General features: G+C 39.8%; 2 protein-coding genes across 2 annotated transcripts; both read right to left on the bottom strand.

The window, feature by feature from the left end:
- Positions 1 to 287: 287 nt before the first annotated feature.
- Positions 288 to 14,173, bottom strand: LOC110045038 (vacuolar protein sorting-associated protein 37A-like). Its single transcript, XM_020750631.2, has 15 exons — positions 13,962 to 14,173; positions 12,148 to 12,222; positions 11,453 to 11,534; positions 11,017 to 11,049; positions 10,354 to 10,454; positions 9,686 to 9,884; positions 9,052 to 9,152; positions 8,549 to 8,618; positions 8,008 to 8,065; positions 7,842 to 7,900; positions 6,678 to 6,746; positions 5,566 to 5,634; positions 2,580 to 2,604; positions 2,390 to 2,439; positions 288 to 1,893 (listed from the first exon to the last, which is right to left on the bottom strand). Exons 1-15 carry the CDS (start codon positions 14,069 to 14,071, stop codon positions 1,834 to 1,836), a joined length of 1,161 nt encoding a protein of 386 aa, XP_020606290.2. The 5' UTR covers positions 14,072 to 14,173; the 3' UTR covers positions 288 to 1,833.
- A 3,394-nt stretch (positions 14,174 to 17,567) lies between these two features.
- On the bottom strand, positions 17,568 to 18,983 carry LOC110045039 (transcription factor Sox-14-like). The gene has a single exon (XM_089294801.1). It carries the CDS (start codon positions 18,805 to 18,807, stop codon positions 18,067 to 18,069), a length of 741 nt encoding a protein of 246 aa, XP_089150927.1. The 5' UTR covers positions 18,808 to 18,983; the 3' UTR covers positions 17,568 to 18,066.
- Between the last annotated feature and the right edge of the window lie 736 nt (positions 18,984 to 19,719).

The following is a 19,719-nucleotide window of genomic DNA, read 5'->3' as shown; positions in this document are numbered from 1 at the left end:
TTTACGACGAAAAATCGTACAGGCCAAGACTCGATTAGATCACACAACCGGCCGTGGCCACCTTTTATGGGTACCCACTGGTGGGAAATGCAGTCGTTTAATGAAAATCCGAAGACAGAATTCACTGATAAGTCTTGTCAAACTATTATTCGAGGTTAAATTCGGTGTTCTAAAAAATGGGTAGAAATATTCAAGGGTGTCTACGCGCTTTCTACGAACGTTGGCGGAACCGTGAAATCTTCCATGCGAGGGCCGTAGCTAGTAACAAGCGAAAAGAGACACATGCCTCGGCGAAAAAAAATTATTTCATTTATTCATTTCAAGTTCCCGTAAGAGGCTATGTATTAAACCTTTTCGAGGTCATGCTCATAATAGTGCTGCCTCTTTAAATTGTAATTATTGTCTCAACCGACAAGGTTGTAGTTCATTTCTATACATTTACACATTGAAGATGATTTCCAGTCCGTACCGCGCACTCTCGAGAGTTATGTAGGACATAACAAAATGTGAACATTTCACAACTACTTACATGAAGTAAATTCAAAGTGTCATGTCCACCGCCATTATGGACGCGAAACTTTGTTTCGTTCTTTCTCGTATCATTTGATGAAACAACTTTGCAGCTGTAAAAATCAATGAATCGAGGCAGCTGGAAAGAGAATTTGAAAGGCCTCAAAGATTTTTAAAAGGTATGTGGCTCGTAACGAATAACATCGATTCGCATTCCATCGAGTGAGATTTTTTTTTGTTTGTAAACATTAGGGTGCTGAGATTGCGCAGTACGAACTGGAAATCATCTTTAAGCCTGGTTTTCACTACGACATCAACACAAACATAAGCATAACTGTTATTTGTAGTGAGGACATGCCCACAGCTTTAGCATTAGCATAAGCACAGGGTAGTGAGGACGCCCGCGACACTAGCATAAGAAGAACAACGTTGCTGCTCCCTTGTGCTTGTGCTAATGCTTATGTCAGGTGAGAAAGCGCTGCTGTAAGCTAAGCGAAAGTCAGCCATCTTGTTTTACTGTATAGTGGAAGTATGGAACCGAAAATAAGGCAAGTATCCATTCTGTGCATGCTTACCTGCTTATGCTTGTGTTGCATTCTCGACCCCAGAGCTCTTCTCTTTTGCGCATGACGCACGCGGTCAAGAAAGCGAGGGGTCTGGGGTCGAGAATGCTTGTGTTGTGGGCGTCCACGCTACCGTTATGCTTATCTGGAAATGAAAACTTCTTTATTTTTATTATCGCGTTCGATCGAGTTTTACAAGGCTTCAGCTACTTCTTTTCTATAAATGAAATCTAAACTCACCTCGGCGATTGCAATAAATTCCTAAATATCCCTTTTAAACTATTTTGCTTTGCATCATTCAAGATGGGTTTTACAATTCTTGATAGAATTCATAAAATTGTCACCAGATTCCATTTAGTTTTGGTATTTACACGTGTAACATTGCAACACAAATGTTCATCTACAGTGTCATTCAAGGTGTCTTAAAATGACGACATAATTGCAAAATTTGAAGCGAGCGCTGAAAATTTAGTTTTACAACGCTTCGTATTGTATGCAAACTCACTTCGAAAAATAGAAATGAGTTTTACGCAAATCCGCTTGTTCACAACGTTTGATTAGTTCGAGACGTTTCTTGAACGATCTTGAAACGTTCACGTGACTAACCGAACTGTCACTTGACTACCGAACTGTCATGTGACTCACTGAACTGTCACGTGACCATCCAACACAACGAAGACGAACTCGGTGGTTCGTACCTTCACGAAGACATCTGGAAATCTTTTGTCGGATATTTCCTTGACTAGCTTTTAGTTTCTAATCAATATCTTGTGTGGAGATTTCTTATTTTCTCTTCTTTCGCTCTTCTACTGTGGCACAACTGAAATGGAGAATTAAGGGAAATTATAACTTGAATTAAAGCAACCTTCGTTTTCGCACCGACGCTGAACTTGTTGCCGGGACCTTGCGTAATAATTACGTAACAATTACGTGATACAGACCTCAATGCTTTTGTTGTGTAAATCAAGTTGTTCTTATGCTAACTAGTTGGCATTTGAATGAAAAAGCAGAGATCTGTATCAAAGCAAGGTCACCTCCAGCCTCGCTTGCATTCAAAGGCCAGGTAACTGAGTACACAACTGTAAAATGGCCTATTGCAGCAGCAACCTAAACGTCCTGAAATAATCTTTTAAGCCATTGACAACATATTTTTGTTAAAGGCAATTTATAATATTTGTTTTTCCATATTTTGACGGAAAGAAGACTGACTTGTTTCCAGTCCTCCTGAATGGGTTTAGAGGCGATTCTCAACTATGACTGAGAAAAGAAAATGGCAGAATTCTATTGCTAAGAGTCAACTACAAATAAATTCTTACCTTTCTTTTTGCTAGATACTTCTGAATAAATTCGTCTGGTGTTATGTTTTCTGCGAAGGACAACAAGGTAATTGAGGCAAATTTAAACAAACAAACAAACAAACCCGAACGAACGAACAGCCAAATTAAGAGATGTCATTTTCAAAGCAATGTGACTTTCCAGAACTAAAGTGGAAACACGTATACTTACTTGAAAGAAATTCATCTGCGATGACCTTGGGGAAAAAAAAAAGAAGAAAAGCGTTTAGCTCATTACATCAAACATTAGCACATCAATACTGCTCACTAATTACCATACACTTCTTTCCTATAGGTCAAAGAATTGTCTGACACGTCAAGACAACACATCTGCCTGTCATTTATGATTTTCGTTATTCTTAGGGACCGTTCATTTTTTATAAGGTAGGGGGAGCTGGTGGGATTTGGGGGGGGGCCATGCGAAAAAAAATGGCTTTCGAGGGGGGGCCATCCCAAAAAATAAGGGAAAAAGGGGGGGTCACGGGAAATACTTTAGTAAAACTTTAAAATGGCATAATGTCTGAATATCAAAAAAATTGCTATAGAATAAACATAGAAGGCAGAATACAAATTTATTACAAACTTTCCTTCTGCTTTAAAAAAACGTTTGGCGACAAAAAGCATTTGTAGATACTGAAACAAAGTACTTCACACTGTTATTTTGGAATGCAACTTTCACTGGCACTCATCTTCATCTTCGCTGTCGTCGAGTTCTTCGTCGCCACTTGTGCTGCTATGGGAGTCTCTTTCACCAATGCTGCAAGAAGCAGCAATGCTTTCCGTCAGAGTGTACTCTTCAGGGTACATGAAGGTGTAAACACAATCTCTGACTTCCTGCTCAAGGTTGGTGGTGATTCTGCTTCTTGCAGCATTGGTGAAATAATTCCCTTCCAAGAGCTGTGCGACGTATGGCCCATCTCTTCTAAATAACGACGTGGCAACATCCTCAACCTTAATACACTCTTCCGGGACGGCCGCTCTAGGAGGGTACACAAGGCATTGTGGAAGATCATTTCCTAGCGGGTTTCCAACACAGATTCCATAAACTCGTTGGACGTTGTTTTCAGTCCGCTTCCTCTTTCTTTCATTTGACTTTCTGCGGTTTTCTTTTTTCCTTCTCCTTTTGTTGATGTGCTGTTTGAGTATGCCCTTGAATATGCTGTTATAATTGCCCTTCTTATTTTCTAGTGCTTCCATGTCCTGCGTGACCTTCGTCAACTTACCTTCTATACATTTGATCTGTTTTACATTAAAACTGTGGGCAAATTCTTCGCCCTGCTTTAAAGCAAGCCCATTGGACTGAAAGAGTGTGGAATCGTGTTCCTTTACATCTTTCAATATGACATTCAACTTTTCCACCATTGCTCTGTGTTCTTTCATGGAGAAGTTCAGTTTTCTTCCATCACTGGGCTTCAACTGGTACCCTGGCATGGAAAACTCACTCGCCCTTTCTGAACAGCCATCCGCACTTAGAAAGATTGCTTCTTTTTCTTAAACCAGTTCCTGACCATTCCTGCCTACCAGAATACCACTACCTCTCCTACCAGAAGACCCCAAAAGAAGGGTGTGGTCCAGATGACTGGCAGCCAAGGGTCCAAGCGAAGAAAGAGCATGGAAGTGGCAAGCTGGTTTTATCTCACCCAGAGAGCGTTGCTCTATTTGCAGATAAGTTTATTGTCAAATCAAAGTTTGTGGTGGATTATCTTCAGCATCTTGAAGTGCTGGAATTTAAAAGGAAAAAGAGAGCAGAAGAAAAGGCAAAGTTAAGTAGGGACGCAAAAGATAAATCATATGAGGATTATCCTTGGACTGAGTTGTGCGAAGATCTAACCAAGCTTAAAACGCTACGTGTTCCAGAACTAAACAAGTACTTGAACCACCTCGGGCTGAAGCAGCATTTGAAAAGCAGCAAGAGTGAGAAAGTAAAGGCAATTGTAAGACATTCATGCTTGCAGCAGAAGAGTCCTCTCAGAGTTGGCCAACCAACACTGAGAAATTCCAGGACATTGACACAAAATGACAACAGGGCAAGTGCTGACAGCAGTGAAACGGATGAAAGTGACAATGATGAGTATGACAGTAATGCCATTGACTCTGGGAAAGAAGATGACTCAAGTGACGTCATTCTTGCATTCATCAATTCAGATGAGGAAGATGCCAATGAGAGGCCAAATGCCACACGCTCAGGGCGAGCCATAACTAGGAGATCCGAAATTGACTTCTCTTTCTTTTGATTTGTTTTTTAAACAACAGCTCTCTGTAGTATAGGGATTGTAAATATTGTCTTCATAGTGAGCACAATAACGTTAAGTAGGGGGATAATAGAGAAATATTAAAAAAGTTGAAATCTAAATATTGTTTGTTGAATTTTTTTTTTGGGGGGGGGGGTCATCCCAAAAAATTACCGCTATAAGGGGGGGCCATGTGAAAAAATTGGTAAGCTGAGGGGGGGTCATGTGATTTTTAAATGGTGCTTCCCAAATCCCACCAGCCCCCCCTCCCTCATAAAAAATGAACGGTCCCTTACCACTTAGTTACTTGCCAATACATTGATATTCTAATGAGAAATGATTTTTCGATCAACAAACCAGTCAAAGTTAAGGCTCTGTATCCCAGTTTAAAATCCTGACCATTTGTGAACATGTTCATGAAATTTTATTATCGATTTTTTTTCAACTACCTCACAATGAGAACGGCATTATCAATTATCACTCTTTCAGGTTCCTTAGCTTCCTAAAGAATACGTAACCTCTCTTCCGGCTCGTAATAGTAGACATTGTGGCCGAATGGTCAGGGCGCCGGACTTGAAATCTGGAGATCACGGTTTCAAGGCCCGCTCTGACCACTTAGCTCGAGTTTTTTCTTGGTAGACCCTGGTTCAACTCCTCGGTCATGCTTGTAAATAGCCAACTAGTCTGCCTCCCGCTAGCTGGGATTTTTAAGCCTGTTCATTTAGCTGATATATTTGTTTCTTTCAGTTTCAAGTCAGTGGCATGCCTGTGAACTTAGCTAGGTGTTGCTAAGCACACTGACAACTATTAACAACAACATTTGAACATTTTTTGAACATTCGTCTTTCAATTTCTATACGCCATTTTCTAGCTTTTTGCCTCGGTAATAAATATTGATCATAAATCTTTCTGTAGTTAGTCACTTACATCTGATTCTTCTTCAGCTTGAGTGGCAGCTATTTGCAAATGCGTCTGTATCGCGGCTATGGAGAGTGCCTGTAAAGTTCAAAATTTGCAAATCACGCAGAGCTTATCGGTCAAGCATCAATACTGGAAACTACAGAGTCGCCCCCTCCCACCTGGTTAAATTAACCTTGATAGAAAACAAACAAACAAACAAACAAACAAACAAACAAACAAACAAACAAACAGAAAAACAGAAGAACAAAACAAATCACTTCGTTTGAGAAGAATGATGTGCCATTCTGTTTTACTTCTAAAGCTACGAGCAACCTGAAAAAATCCTTATAGAAATACCCAAAAGGTTCCTGAATCTCAAGCTAGATAAATCGCTGTCCAGTGAATAAATGTTAACAATACAGAGTGAATTTTCTGGTGAACAACATTACTCAGCTCACGAGACTCGGATATTTTCCTTTGTCCCACGCTCGTGTCATGTTGATAAGTTCACCCTTCACATTTCATTACCGAGCTTAGAATTCACCATCTTTATTCACTTATCACACTCACGATGACTTCGACAGTGGTGATCGCAGCAGTATACAGGACGCCTGTCACATATGAACTCAGTTAAATGACCTTGCTCTCCATGAGTTCTCGTAGCTCAGTGGATATAGCGCCCGTCCAGTGTTCGGGAGGTCATGGGTTCGATTCTTGTCGGGGACTCAGATTTATTATTTGTCCCACGCTCCTGTCATTTGATCAGTTCACTTTTCATAACACTACTCGGTTTCGACGAAGTTTAGCAAGGTCATTTGTTGCCAAAGCCCTGGCCAAACGGACTCGCAAGTAGACGCAAGTTGAATACTTGGGTCTACTTGCGACACGGTTTGACCAGGGCTTAAGGTTCGTAGAGTGGAATTCTGGCTGTTGTTTATTCAACAGTTTATTTTCCTTTAGTTGGCTTTCCAAGTTAAGATCAGATGTACTTCACTGGAAAAGAACCAAAAGCGACGATCACGGTCAGAGTCAGCCATGTCTACTGTTTTCCCCTTTTTTCCAAGCTATCTACATTTGCAGAATTTTTCACAACTTATGGTTGAATAACCCCTGCAGATTATTTCATTCAAAAGCATTACCTCAGTCAGATTTCTTTGCTTCTGGCTATTATTTGCAAACTCTTGTTTCAGCTCAGACACACGCTCGCACTGCAGAGAAAGTTAAGGAGACAACAAAGGTTGTATTAGATTTGAACATTGTTTCAGTTTGTGAGCACGTTAAGTTTGGAAAAAAAATGCAAGTGCTAACAGTGCCGCAATTTAAACTTTAGAATAAGCTTTTTATGTCGATAAAAAGCTTATGTTGTTGTTTAAGCGCAGATGATGTATTCAAAAAATGATCATGTCAGGCCACGATTTGGGAAAAATCAAATAAGCACCCCCGTCTTCTCCTAAATTTGAAATAAGTGCCCCGGGCGCTAATTCGAGGATTTACGGTATTTCGTGATTTCCTTTGTTAACCTCGACAAATTGTGTGATATACTTTGTTAGTAGTACTAAACGTAATAATTACCACAACTGAGGGGACACCAGTAAAGGAATTTTACCACGAAACGGTAGTATATGCAAGCACTGTGAACGATTCTCTAAGACATTAACGTTGGAAGAACCAAAACTTTTGTACTGCAAGTACCCTCTTTGATTTAACCGATATTCTTCAAAATCTACTCGAGTTATTTCATTATTGTTAAAGGGGCTCAGTAACGGTTTGCGCATATTGAAAAGTTTCGCCTCAATTTTTCAAATTCGTCGTTTGTAATCCGTGTTAATCTTCTCCATCCTTAGCCATCCTTGTTCTTTTATGATTGATCATTATCACTTTGGAGTTTTTCTATCTTATTAAACTCTTATTTTCAGGCTTCCTACCATTTAAAGGTAATTTTGTATGTGGCCAAAATAACCCAAAATACCGTGACTGAGCTCCTTTCAAACCTGGATCATTTGATAATGCAATTCAAGAGTTTTCATTGGCTTAGCCATCGTGATATATGAGCCATTATACCATATAATAAATAATAATAATTTGCTCTACAAATATGGTAAGCGTACGCGTGAGTTTTTGGGGCGTGTTTGTTTTTAACTTATTTTAGTTTTCTATATTTTGACGGCGTTTTTAACAAAACAATTATTCCACTCGCGCTAGTTGGATATGAGATGACTATAGCCAACTGATATCCAACGCGAGCTCGTAGAATAATTTTTAATTGTAAAATAGCTTCAAAGGCGAACTAAAATATCTCTCACCTTTTTTAAAAGATCATCTTTGCTACCCTCCAATTTAGACTGTAGGGACAAGTTAAACCCTGTCGGAAAATACAGCTCAGTTAATTGAAATCCAAATTACAACATGGAACGGGAATTCTACTCATGATATAAAACACCCATTGATATGGACAAGACAAAAACTTACTAGCTATTTCTTCATTTTTCTTCTCCACTTCTTCCTTATCAACTTCTAACTTTTTAACCTGAAAGAGAAAATAAATAAAATAAAATTAGAAAAAAAGAAGAAGACTTCTACAGTAAAGGGTGCATTTGGGCCTAGAGCACTTGACTAACACCATCGGGGTTGATTTCAGTTTGTGAATCTAGCAGCAGCAAGGGTGCGGCTGGCTGCCTCTAAAGGAAGGTACTTGTCCATTCCAGAATAAACCCTTCTGTCCACTTCCCTCCTCCCCTTCCCCTTCCCCTCCCCCTCCTTCTGCCTCCCAGGCCCCAGCATTTGCCAGGTTGTCTTGACACTTGACTGCTTAGTGCCTTGCACAGGAACACAACACTATGGACACAGCCAGTCCTTGAACCCACACTACTCGATCTGTAGTCCTACACACCAACCATTAGGCAAGCCACTATGTCAGGAAACAAGGAGAGTCAACTGAATATAATAATGATCTTTTCAGTAAAAAGAATTCTCTTCGCAAGTGAGTGTCCCCAATGATTTGTTTACTTACTGATTCTAGTTTTGTCAAGAATAAGTCCATAATTTCAGGTTTATCACTGAGATCCTTCAGCTCCTCTAGACTGGAATACAAATCAACAGAAGTATTATTAGTGCTAGAACTAACCAACCGTTAGGAATTGCAGGCTAGAACACTTTTGAGTCGAGGGATTTTCATGTATTATAGCAGCTTGCCATTATTTTACAAGAACAGGATGTGGGGAAATAGCTGGAGAGAGGTGGGGTTGATGTTGTTCATGAATACCTACATGTAAAGCTGAGACAGGAAGCCAGTGTTGAAGGAAGGGGCTCCATCCCTTTCATGAAGCTATCATGAAGCATCCTTCTCACACTGCAGAAATGGCTTCCACTTATGTTTGAATCCCCTAAGATTTTGCAAGTAGCAACAGATGAATTATAGCCCCTCTTGTCCTAACACAAACATTTATGTTGTTGTCCCATGACCTCACCTACCTCAAAAATTGAACAGGGTACCAAGTATATAATAAATCTTACCTCAAACCATCAAGTTCTGGAATGGAGCTTGATACATGTACTTTGGCTGGTTGGGAAGGCCTGGGTGGAACAGGTGGCCTTGACGGAGTCGTCTGAGTGATCTAATGGAAAAAACACCAACATTATTAGTCTTAAATGTTATTTTGTCATTATTTCTTTTTTAAGCATTTTTTACCACATGCAAGTCTGCGTGACTGTGCAGTTTTGTATCAAAAGGCTTTTCTTATCAAAGAGCTTAACACATCATATCTTTTCATCTGAATCAGTAGCTCTGTTCTACCTCACTCTCAAACTCATAATTTTTATAATTATTATGCTCGCTGTATATCTTCATCTTCTACGGGGAAAATGACGAACTCAGAAAGTTACCAGCTTCTAGTTGGCTTGATACAGTGTAACTCATTTTAAGGGGGTTGAGTCCCTTCAGACCTGTTTTCCAGCTCTATTTTTACAACTGAATTTGCATACCCTCCCTCTCCCCCAGACATGCTGAAAGTCGACCTCGTGAGTTTCAGGGTAGAATAGCTAAGCGAGTGAAGCGAGCTACGAGGTTGTTTAGGTCATGAAGCTGCCGAGTGAGCGACGAAGTTGCGAGAGGCTTACGCTGCTTTCAAACTCAAATTGAACACGGTACCTGAGAGTTTCCTGACAAGTGTGGCATAGCTCCTGCACTTGTAATGGCTAGAGGTGAATACTGGCTTATTGGTGAATTAAGTGAAGAAAAAGAGGGTGTACTGGAAGGTGCAGTAGATTGTGGCGCATACTGAAAGCCAGGAAAACCAGAAAAGCTGTAGTGGTTTAAGGGTTGATATCCACTAGAACTTGCTGGAAATCTGCAAAATTAAAATTGAAGAGAATTTTGTTAATTTAAAATGCTTGTTTAAAGCTACCCATGTTGAATTTAATTGATATCATATTTGATCACATGCACACAGCTATGGTCAGAAAATGAGGCTTGGCTGCAGTGGAAGGCCTTAATTTATGATCAACTTTCCAATGAGCAAATAAAAAAAAAAAAATTATGACAAGTACAAAGAAAATTGTAACTACAGTTGACCACCACCAACTTGAACTCTTAAGCCTAAGGGAAATGAAACAATTATACCAAAAGATGTCAGGGGTTCAAGATAGCCAATAGTAAGTGACTGAAAATTATGTCCAAGAGGAACTGATTTGAGTTCGAGATAGTGAGGAGTTTGAGATAACCAAGTTTCAGATAGCGATGCTCCATGTCCTGTATTTAGATTGCACATTACAGCACTAACAGGGAAAATTAATAAATAAAAATTAAACAATACTCACTGTGGTTGGGATGTCAGTGGACCAAGAAACTGCGGGGGGTGGTCGAAGAATTCGTTGACAATCTCTGTGATGGTTCTACCCAGGTTGGAGTGCATGTAAAACTAAAGGTAAAGCAAATTAGACAGTAAATTATAATTATTGAATTGGCCACAAATAATGAATCATTTCCCTGATAGCGCTTGTCAGTTTTAGTTGATTAAATGTATTAAGATGAAATGCTGACCAATCTGCTGACTTTTATTTGCATGTACATCCAAAACAAGACGTTGGGGTGTGGGGTCTGTGTCCCAAATTCACTGAGCCTTTGAGTTACATAATTTGAAAAAATACAGTTTTCAGTTCTGGGTGTTTTAAGACAAATTGGGAGATAAAGAAGTCAATAAATTCTGTCCCAAACTTGAAATACTAAAATTACTAATTAAAAATATTGATTGCGATTCCCTTCCTTTATTAACACGTTTCTGCTCTTGATATTATATAATGCATAATCAAATAATCATTTTTTTGTAGTTGAGCAGTAATGATTGTTACTGCCTATCACTGCTAGCAGTCAAAAGGTTACTAAAAGATATAAGTATAGCCACCTAACAAGTAAAATAATGCTTTCATGTGTGGGAAAGAAGAAGAAAAAACACAAGATCACTCAATTTAAAATGCTCTTACACTATTTATGCCAGGACATCCCACAACCACCATCTAAAAAAAGAAAAATAAGAATAATAATAATGTGGAAAGAACATACCTTGTTGCAACTTTCTGTTAATTACCATTATTCCTCCAATCTTTAGTTTATTTAATAATTTTTATTACATAAGTTTCCAATATTATATTTATTGCAGAGTTTCTCCACTTTCATATGGCACTGCAGTGTACATAACCTTATTGATTAGAGGTTTGTAATTATTGCAGAAAATATTTTAAACACAAGTAAATCTGTTCAGAAATCAGTGGTTGACATTGGTCAATTTTACAGTTTATCCCCAGATGTCAGTAAACGAGAAAATAACTATAAGATGCAAATCACTAATTGTAAACTAACTTTATTTTCATAAAATATAGATGATTGGCGATGAGTATGTGACAAAAAAAGCTTTCTTACTTGATCATTAACCCATGGATGACGCAAGGGAGGTGACACTTTGACCATAGGTCTCTCATTAGGAAATTGTGGTGGTAGAGTTCTGTAATGATAAGGAAGAACAAACAAGGGTTTTAATTAAATAGAACTGCATTTCCCACCATACAAAATTCTCTTTTTTAAAACAAAAGTTTGGTCAGGATTTTCTAGTGTGTACTCTGATTAGTCAAGTCTATTAAAAAAAGCTTAAGATGCCATATCATCAATGCCAGGTATTTTGTCGGCTTTAATACAATATAGTTGGGAGGCGCAGTGGCCTCATGCTAATTGTTAATGTTACTTTCATCGTCATCATCATCATCGTTAATCCTTATTGCCCTCAGTGGGCCATGGGGCTGCTAGTGTTGCTTTCATCACCAGCGCTCATTCTAGGGCAGTGCCATTTCGAATGATTATGGCAAATAAATTTTAATCGCAAACACTGCACTGTCAAGACATGATCATAAATGGGCTCTATTTGGCAGATGACATCATAACCCTAATATGGACTGTCAGGGTGTCTGCTCACTTTGTAAGGAATGTTATTGACATTGTAGTTGCACACTACAGGGGTTATTACTAATGAGTATTTAAAAAAGTTGCAGATTGATCAAATAAACATTCTAATGAGTGAATTGCATAAGTGAATTAAATCAAAGTTGGTTGCTGTTTCATACATGTTCAGAAAGACAGTTGAATTCCCCACATTGAAGGTAACTCTGTATTCCACATCCCTTTGTACTTCTGTGATGCTGAAAAAAAGAGAAAGAATAATGAACCCATGAACCATAAGGAGTAAACAACATAATGCACACAAAAATGTAATACAAGGGAGGGAGAGAGAAAGGAAATGAAGAATGGGAGGAAGGAAGGAAGGAAGGATGGAAGGAGAAAAAAAGACAAGAAGGAGAGGAAGAGGTAGTAAAAATATGACTGTGCAGTTCCAGAAAATACCCATATTCCCCCCCCCCCCCTTACAGAAGGGACTGGAATTTCCTGGGGGGTGAGCCTTCTGTAGGACCAAAAATTTAAGGAAATGTATGAAGTATAATTGTAATTTCCATAGAGGTTGGGGGGGGGGGGTCTTTGAAAAAATCCCTTCTTTGGGGGAGTTATGGATATTCTCTGGAACTACACATTGCTACAGTGTAAAAGAAAACATATGACATGCTGAAAGTGAAAACTGATATTTTTACATGACTTTCTAACTTGTTATCAAAAGTCATATTGAAACAAAGACTTCTTTCTTTCTGCTTGAAAGTTCATGTCTGAATTTCTTTTTATACTGAATAGCACAGGTACATGCAAATGATTATCATCTGAACCTCAGTTTTTCTTTGCTTTAAAAAGGTAAAGTTACAATTGGCTGAACATTCACTCTGGTAAGAGGACCTAGAAAGAAGTTCACAAGAAGGTATATCCAGTGGGGAAGTGAAACGAGGTAGGAACATTCGTTCTAAATTGAAAAGATGTTTTTGGCTTAAAAACTAGAAAGTGAAACTCTTGCATTGATGCAAGTTTAAGCTAAGATTTCCTAACTGGATCCAAGCTAGCAAGATCATTGACTGACAGTCAAGTGACTGATGTTGCTGATTGGTCACACATCTTGTTTCTTGTTATGTGTTTCTTGTCAATACATTAATTCAGCGGGGACATGTTGTGCACAGCGACAGTTTTCCTTGTGCGACATGCCTGTTTCAAACGAAAATATTATGTTGTGGGGACAAAATTTCCCAGGCAAAATTTTGTCCCCGCAACATGTTGCATGAAATTCAGCTGGTTTGAATTCCTGCATTCTGAAGCAGGGACAAAATGACCTCACTTGTCAGCGATACATTGTGTGCATTGCTCTTGCAGACTGTCGTATTGATCCACTACAACATAGAAATGAATCAATATCTGCCTCGTGGGCGTGTACGGGGACATGTTGCAGCGACAGTTTTCCTTGCGTGACATGCCTGTTTCAAGCGAAAAAGTTATGGTGTGGGGACAAAATTTCCCAGGCAAAATTTTGTCCCTGCAACACGTGGCATGAAATCAGCTGGTTTGAATTCGTGCATCATGAAGCAGGGACAAAATGATCTCAATTTTCAATGCCACATCGTTTGCACTGCTCTTGCAAACTGTCCCCGCTACAACATAGAAATGAACCAATATTTGCTTTGTGTGCACCAGCTTGCTTACTGTCCCTGCAACATGCGTCCTATGCGTACACGCGAAGGGTCGTGTTCCCGCTTCACGTAACTGCAACATGTTCCCTAGTTTGTGTCGACCTTTAAGCCTAAATTTCCCACTTGCCGGTCTAGTAGTTTTGCCTAGCTAGACTCTAACCTTACGATAACTTGTTTACTTGAAGTCATTTTGGGAGTAATTCGGGTTCTAAAAAGAACCACTGAAGCTAAAAAGAAAACTGGCTGTGACGTGGTAGCAGATGAAAGGTGTTCCGCTGGAATCAATGAAAAACCGTGAAGGAAGGAACAAATTGACTTACTTGTGAAAGGTACGCAGTGATTCAATTTGCTTTAGTCTTTGTTGTTGAAGAGCTGTTGCAGGCGGTAGCTGAGATTTTGGCGTCTTCGATGACCCAAATATCCAACTCATAATGCTTAAACTGCGAGAGATCGACCGAGAAGTATGTACTGCTAAAGCTTATGTTGCGGCCTTTTCGTCCGCCATTTTGAACTAATTATAAGCATGATGAAATGGTGAATAGCCGCTGACTATCGTGGGCTCAGGATATCCCAGAGTTCTTTTGTAGCATGGGGAGGAATTACAAAAAGTGCGGATACTTCTATCTCAACCAAATACGAAAAGAAAAGGGGGAAACTGTTTAGTTTTGCAGGCGCAAAACAGTGCTCTCTTTTCAATCAACATTATACGATCGACAGCGTCACGGGACAATTTGCTTCTGGCACTGATGTTATCGACAGACAAAAATGGGGATTTTATCTTCAATATTTGCATACCCGACACATAGCAAGTAATTTTGATTGTAATCCCTTCCTAATGAAAACGTGATAACTTTGTGTCAGCTGAAAGCTAATAACAAAATGAAAAGTTACATTTGACGTTGATGCGCCGGAAAGTCGAAATTGGTCAACAGAAAATGTCGTTTGTTTTGATCTGTCGTTAGTGCGCCCTTCATTTTTATTAACGTTTCCCCCAGCTTTGAAAAACAGAAATGGACCGGTTTTTAGAAATTAATATGTTTCGACGTTGACCCCCTATCGGTAATTTTTATCGATTTGAAATTCGCAGTTTTGTGTTTTAATAGCCAAGGTAAAGTACCTGAGAAATTTAGCACGTTTAATTCGAAACGCACTTGAAATCGATACACTTGCCGAATATTCAAAGATCTTGTTTGGATTGGCGAATGACGAGTGTAAATCCACTTTAGAATCTGCTGTCTTCCTCGATAAAATGCGACTTAACGGCATTCATTATTCCAGAAACATCCTTTCGTAATGAAAGTTTTCATTTTAGTTTAAACATTTGCATTAATAAATAATACGGGGTTATATTTATGCCAGCCACTCGCTCATCAACCCATTATTTTCTTATAATGACTTATTTGGCTTCGGTTCTTTCTAGGCTCAATTTCACGTCGGCCCTAATGAATCAAAACTTTTAGCTTTGACGCTCTCTTTGTCTCGGCGTTCAATGCAATTGAATAATTGTAATAGTTTTCGAAAACTTAAAACCTGTGTTTCGACTCTTTGTTTGGCCAGTAATTAAGTACAAACACTACAGGCGGCCTTGACAGAAGTACAGTTTTCACCAAGCGAGCTTTTAAAACAGCGATTAGAAAAGGTCTACGGTCGCCTCAATAGGCGAAAAACTTGTAGTCAAGCGGCCAAGTCCACAAATCACACGTTCAGCCCATCGTTCGTCTTGACTTTTTTAAAATTTCTTCTAGCATGTTTTCCGTGCGTTTTTAGTCATAAAGGAGGACCCCTTTTATTATGATGATTTTTCTCCATGTCGCACGAACAGATCAAAAAACCGCTTAGACAAAGTTAACGTTGTAATTACCGTGGAAAAATCACAGCGTTCACGAATTTTTAAAAACTCGCGACGCTGAAGGCCGCTTACCGGCCGCTTACCGAGGCATTGAAAGGCAATCAAAGCTATTTGGCGTTGTTTGCAATAAGTACTCTTCTTTTTCCATTTATTTCAGCGGGAGGCAGAATTGAAAACAACTAAGCACAGGTCACCAAATATAATGCTGTAATTTCGGGGCGAACAGTTTTGGCAACCCCGTTGGTAAGGTGTTGATGATCTTCAAGGCTAAACAATTAAGAGAAAGAAGGAAAAAAAAGTGGAAAATTCTACTGACAAATGTCAGTGTAAAGCAAATTTGTATTTTCCATTTCCTTGCCCAGAGGTACAATTCTTGTCGGTGTTGATTATCTTAAGAGGAGCGATAAAACTGGAGTGTTTTTTACCAAAGAACTGAGATCGCTCGGCAAACAACACTGATCGATTATGGATATCGCTTTCTCTGGCTCACACCTCCGAGCGTGGGATTAAAGATTATGTTTTCTTAAATTCAAGTGCCGAAAAAGACACATTGACAGCTAATGACTGGGCTATTACTATATATAAGGGAAACTTGTTTGACGAAAAACGCCACACGCTCTCGCGTTGTCACGTTCGCGACAGCCAACGTTTAACGTGAAAGTTTTCCCGCGGAAACCATCAGAAAAAAAAAAGTCGCGCGCCCAAAAAGGGAAAAATCGACGAAACTCACCGAAATCAAACGCTCTCGTAAATCGGCAAACAGATCATTTCGAACACATTTTACAAACAATCCCTGTGTTTTATAAAACAAAGACAATGGCCATAATTGAAAGCTTTGATTTTTGTCACTTGCATAGCCTCTTTAAGCCCAATAAATGTCGCACCGAGTTTACAAAGACCCGTCGCTGTCTCACCATCTGCCTTCACGCGCTAATGTAATCCGTGCGATTTTGTACTGGAGGCCTTTTTTGCTCAGGTTTTTCGCGAATCAACGCAAAATATTTCTCGCGATTCCCTTTTTCAATGGCTTAAAAGACGATTAGAATAGGCTCGATTATGGCCTATTCGACCCCCTTTCTTTCCGTGTTTGTTTAAGGCGCGCTCTAAGCGGTAGCCTCTTTGAACTGATTGTGTGGCCTGCCGCGTTCTTTAAGTATCTACAAACATGTAATACCCATTCGAGCCATTTCATCACAGCCTCGCTTATTCCGAAAGCCGTGCCATTCATTCCTGCTTTTCTCTTATTTACCGATTCCCTCATTGTGCCGCTATTCATTGATTGTATTTTGTGGATGTAATCTATTGTTATGGAGATATTAGTATTAAGGCAATTGTAATTCACTCACCTTTGTTATTCATTTTATCTCGTCTTGATCGTCCATTTATTTATTTATGTCATCTCTTTCATTCAACTCCTCATGTATTTTTTATTATGTTGTTATTCCCGACCCTTGTCTCTCTGTTTCTTTTATACAATTATCAATATGCGAAAGCAAGATTTACAATGACTTGCCGCGGAGGTTCTGTCCACGGTTTTTTACAGCTGTGTTTTTCACTGAAACGACGGGATGCCAACCTAAATCGATGGAAGGGGGAGTTTTTTGTAAGGCTTTCTAAGCAGCAATAAGATTACAGATGCTTCCGTTCAAAGATGCATTTGAAGGAAATAATTTTCTTCGCGGGACGCCATCTGTTTAGGGTTTCTGTAATTATTATACAAATTCACCTTCTTTGAACTCGAAGGAAACCCCGAAGAAAGTGTGCTTCCCATACGCAAACTTTCTCTCGCCAAATTTTGTGTGTTTAGCCCTTAGTTACCGCGTTTAAATGCTTGTTATCCGTAGATTGTTTCCTCTGACTGAGCACCAAAACTATTTGCTCTTTCAAACCACACACACATAGTTTACACCTAAACACAAAGGATGTAAACGAACGCAGTAGCCACGTATAGTCGGGAGGAAAGGCTTGCCAACTAGTGACAAGGGAAAATTTACGATGGTAACGGTATTTTTTCGTCCTTCACCGTGAAGGCTAGTGTCAAATAAACCCAACTGAGACAACAAAAGCTGACAACAAATTACATTCAATGCTAATTTTAATGTGACAGATCGGTGAAAACTTTGGGTTAGTTTTGTCAAATTTAAATTACAAGTGAAATTCGCTCTTGTAAATAGCGCGCGAGCGGACCATTTAGAATCGCTCTGGAACTGGCGAACCGAGTCGGAAAATTGAAGAATGTCCTTTAAGCAACTAACCCTTGAAATGAGGTCGATTGAGAATTATTTCAATATTCAAATATTCACACACTTAGCCTTATAATATACAAATTCTGACGCGCCGCGAGCAAGCAACGGTTTATGTGGTCAGAAATTTGTTCGTCTGAACTACTCAACATCTCCACGCTGTGAAATGTTTTCGTCGGCGATCAGTGAACCCAGAAAAAAAACTCGCTTGAAACTCGCACGGGATAATAAAATTCTTGCTTGCTCGATAAGAATAATTTACACCAGTTAGTTGTTGTATTATACATAAATAGTTTCATTGTGATAAATAGATTTAAGAGTCAGTTACTTGAGCTAAAGGAGTAGATAGGCCACGGGCCTACGAACATCTTGTCCTTGCCACGACGTACAGTTACAGGGGACAGTGTACTGTCCGTTAGCCCCTTGAACGGCGTGAAGATGGGAATGGGGGCTGAGTTGGCTCCCAGGAAGTACGGGCATTCCAGAGGCGTTCAGAAGCGGAGAACTTGTGGTTGGAGCGCTTGGGTACAGTGAATGTGGGTACATTTGCCCACCCGTCAGCATATCGGGGCGTACAGCACTTGGAATCTCTAGTCCGCGGTCAAATCTTGATGTGGTAATGGAGTGCCCAGAACTTGAGTCGTAAGTGTACCCTGATGATACGGGCAGGAACGATCGCGTCTTGCCGTTCACGGTGGTCGAGTAAGGATCAGTCACGAAAGACGTTGTCGGAATACCAGGCGGACTGCACTTCAGCAATTCGTCAGAAGTTGGTAAACACGGCAGAGGGAATGGATAGCGATCCACTTTCTTGAGCAGTGATTTGGGTTTTCTCCGAGGTCTGTACTTGTAGTCTGGATGCTCCTTCATGTGTTGCGCTCTCAGATGCTTCGCTTCCTCGACGAACGGTTTTTTCTCCTCGTCTGTCAACTGCTTCCATTCCGCTCCCAGCCTCTTGCTGATCTCAGAATTGTGCATCTTCGGGTTGTCTTGGGCGATTTTTCGCCTCTCTTCTCGGGACCAAACCATAAAAGCGTTCATGGGGCGTTTGACGTGTTCCACTGGTTTAGCCATGTCAGTGAATCTTTACGTAGCGCGCGCTGTTCGGAATATTCAAGCTCCCAGAGACTTCTAGGTTGTCAAGAGTAAATACACGATCCGTGCTCGTCGATAGCTCGTTGAAACTGAACTCAACGCTGATTGTTTCACGCGGTAAAGATCAAAGCTGGCACCTCGGAGCATGCGTGCGAAATAATTGAGTTTCATTCTCGCTTTCACAAAGTATTCGGACCACGTCATTTTACGAAAAGGCTATCCAATTAAAATAAAGGAAGTTATATTTGAAAATTTCCCTGAAGAGGTTCCTTAGAAATGTTTTGCGATATTACCTTGATTGGCGTTTCAAAGAGATATTTGGATTTTGTAAATAATTTTCTATTTTGGTTTGGCGAAAGTACAATGGGCGAACTTTTGTTTTCTAGTCATCAATTGCTTTCCCATTGTTCAGAGACAATGCACTCAAAATTCAGCTATCTTTATGCTTTCAGCGGCCCTTGTGAGGCAAGCCGCCGAGAACAATGGCGAGTATGTTTTTCTTTTGAAAGTTCAATTCCGCACTTCCATCGCTCCTGGCGAGTAGTTTTCACAAACATTGCGTTAATATTCAACTTGCACTGGGAAATTATTAATTTATATTGAAAGTAAACCAAAGTAAATATCCGACTCTTTCTGTGGGTCTGTCATTTTCTTGCGACGAATTGCCTTACAAATGATCAATTATCGGGCCTTTTATTCGCCCGTTTAGCATAAGAATACTTTTCGCTTATGAAAGCTTTTGTCTCGCCGTGAAATTGCTAACTGCAATGACGAGATATTTCAGTAATATACAACAGAACCTTTTTTTCTTTTCCAGCGTTTGACCCTCGGCAGCAATTCTGCGTTCGCTCGCGCGAATTTGCCTAAAGCAGCGTATCGTTTCTCCCAGTT

The sequence above is a fragment of the Orbicella faveolata genome, unplaced genomic scaffold, assembly GCF_042242905.1.
Source record: "Orbicella faveolata isolate gen_17 unplaced genomic scaffold, um_ofav_v1 contig_25, whole genome shotgun sequence".
NCBI lineage: Eukaryota > Metazoa > Cnidaria > Anthozoa > Scleractinia > Merulinidae > Orbicella > Orbicella faveolata.
This window is presented reverse-complemented; position numbering and strand designations above follow the sequence as displayed.